Source organism: Triticum dicoccoides, chromosome 3A (assembly GCF_002162155.2).
Source record: "Triticum dicoccoides isolate Atlit2015 ecotype Zavitan chromosome 3A, WEW_v2.0, whole genome shotgun sequence".
In the NCBI taxonomy this organism is placed as follows: Eukaryota; Viridiplantae; Streptophyta; class Magnoliopsida; order Poales; family Poaceae; genus Triticum; species Triticum dicoccoides.
In genome coordinates, this window is record NC_041384.1 from 45,617,638 (window position 1) to 45,619,480 (window position 1,843).

The 1,843-nt window shown below is 52.4% G+C and overlaps 1 protein-coding gene across 1 annotated transcript in view; it reads right to left on the reverse strand.

Annotated features, from left to right (window-relative positions):
* LOC119271879 (N-glycosylase/DNA lyase OGG1-like) overlaps positions 1 to 223 on the reverse strand; it is a 3,424-nt gene extending 3,201 nt beyond the window's left edge. Inside the window, exon 1 of the mRNA XM_037553533.1 lies at positions 40 to 223. Coding sequence (XP_037409430.1) covers positions 40 to 203 — 164 coding nt within the window. The 5' untranslated portion in view covers positions 204 to 223. The remainder of the gene's footprint in view (positions 1 to 39) is intronic.
* Between the last annotated feature and the right edge of the window lie 1,620 nt (positions 224 to 1,843).

A 1,843-nucleotide genomic window follows, 5' to 3' on the forward strand; every position in this document is an offset into this window, starting at 1 on the left:
TCGGCGAGGGGTAGGCGGCGGCGGGCGGGGGGAGGGTGCTGGTGGGTGGTCTCGGGCTTGGGGGTTTCTGTGGGTGCGGCCGGCGGTGGGGTGGAGGAGAGGAGGGCAGGGGAGGGCGGCATCGGCGGCCTGACGGTGCGCTGGCGGCGAGGAGGCGTGGCGGAGGCGGCGGAGGCGACGCGGGGGAGGAGCGGGGGACGCATGGTAGGGGGAAAACCGTAAGCTCAGCACGAAGGCGGAAAAGCGTGGTAACACATTCTCTTCTTCGCCTGAAAGTACCGTTGGACGCATCCTGTTGCTCGACGCGGCTTTTTTACCGTTGGACGCATCCTGTTGCTCGACGCGGCTGACGCTCGTCACAGCGGGCAGTAACTCTACTATACCAGTGTTAGTGTTATGCAGTTATTATCTTTATAGTGCAAAAAGAAACATAGTAATAATGTTATAGTTGAATTCATTTATTAATTTGTTGGCTCATCTTTTTTTAAGAAGTGTTGTGTTACAGTAACATATTATGTTGGAACTTTAAACACATCTCTTTTTATTAAATAATGCCACATAAGCAAACTCATCTTAGACTGCATTGTGTTACTTGCTAAGTTACCCCCACTATAACTAGCCTGATGTGCAGTGGGCGGTCCCCCAGTGCAGAGTAGGCCTTGATCTTTTCTTTTCCCTTCAGAAAGAATAGATATTTGTAAAATATAAAAAATTCACCGGAAGATAATTAATTAAAATTACATTGAAATTTTTGGATCACCAAACGACCACTACCTCTAACCATTGTCACTGCTTCCATACCGGACCTGGGCTAACATTGTTGTTGACTGCCAGAAAGTCTTCGTGTGCATGACTCAAAGGACCGGTGCCCTGGAGCCGTAGTCGCCATAGTTTTTTTTAAAGGAGGAAGACCCCGGCCTCTGCATCTGGGCGATGCATGCAGCCACTTTATTAATTATTCATAAAAGATCGTACAAAGAAATACAACAGTAAGTCTGAAGCCACCGTCTAGGCAACATCTGTCGCTACTCATATCCAGTTGATGAAGGGGTGCTGATAGTTCGGGCCTAATACCACAGACCACGCAGTCAAGCCTAACATCTAAGACCTGAGGCCCCAACCAAGCCACTTGCCGGGTATGGGGCACACACCGGTCCGACGCGCTCTCAGAAGCCGCCGCCGCCAACTGCCACCACTCCATCTTCAGAGTTGTACTGACGCATCATCCTTGCCCAGTCTAGCTGCCGTCGACACCACTATGGCGCCTAACATCACCACCTCCCTACGCGCGAACTGCTTAGCACGTCGCGGTCGCCGCCGGTACACCTCAGCACCAATGCCGCCAAGTACCACTAGCCGACACAACTTGAAGTCTTTGGAAGATCTGTCGTGCGTAGCACCTACCGGCCAGGCATGACAAAGCGTAGCACCTGTCGGCCAGGCATGACTTGACATCTCCATCGAAGCTCCGTGCAAGACGAAGCCACTCCACCTCCTACCTCTGACTTCCAGCGCTGCTCCACAAACGATACTCCCAAGAGAGAAACGACACCATAGTGCCGCCATCGTCCGATCTGGAAAACCAGATCATAGGGTTTCCCCCGAAGCAGCATGAGTGGGTCGACGGTAGTTACAGAACGACGCCTTCATCAAGGTAACGGTGCAAAACGCCGCCATTGTCCGCCATCGGCTCAGTTTTCACCGGCAACTATGTCTCCCCGACTTGTAGCCGGGACTAGATTACAGAGCTCGTGATCCGATCATCCAGACTCAGGTCGACCACCTCCGACGTAGGAGATGACCACCACTGCCATAATCCTCATGATGCGATGCAGACCCAGAG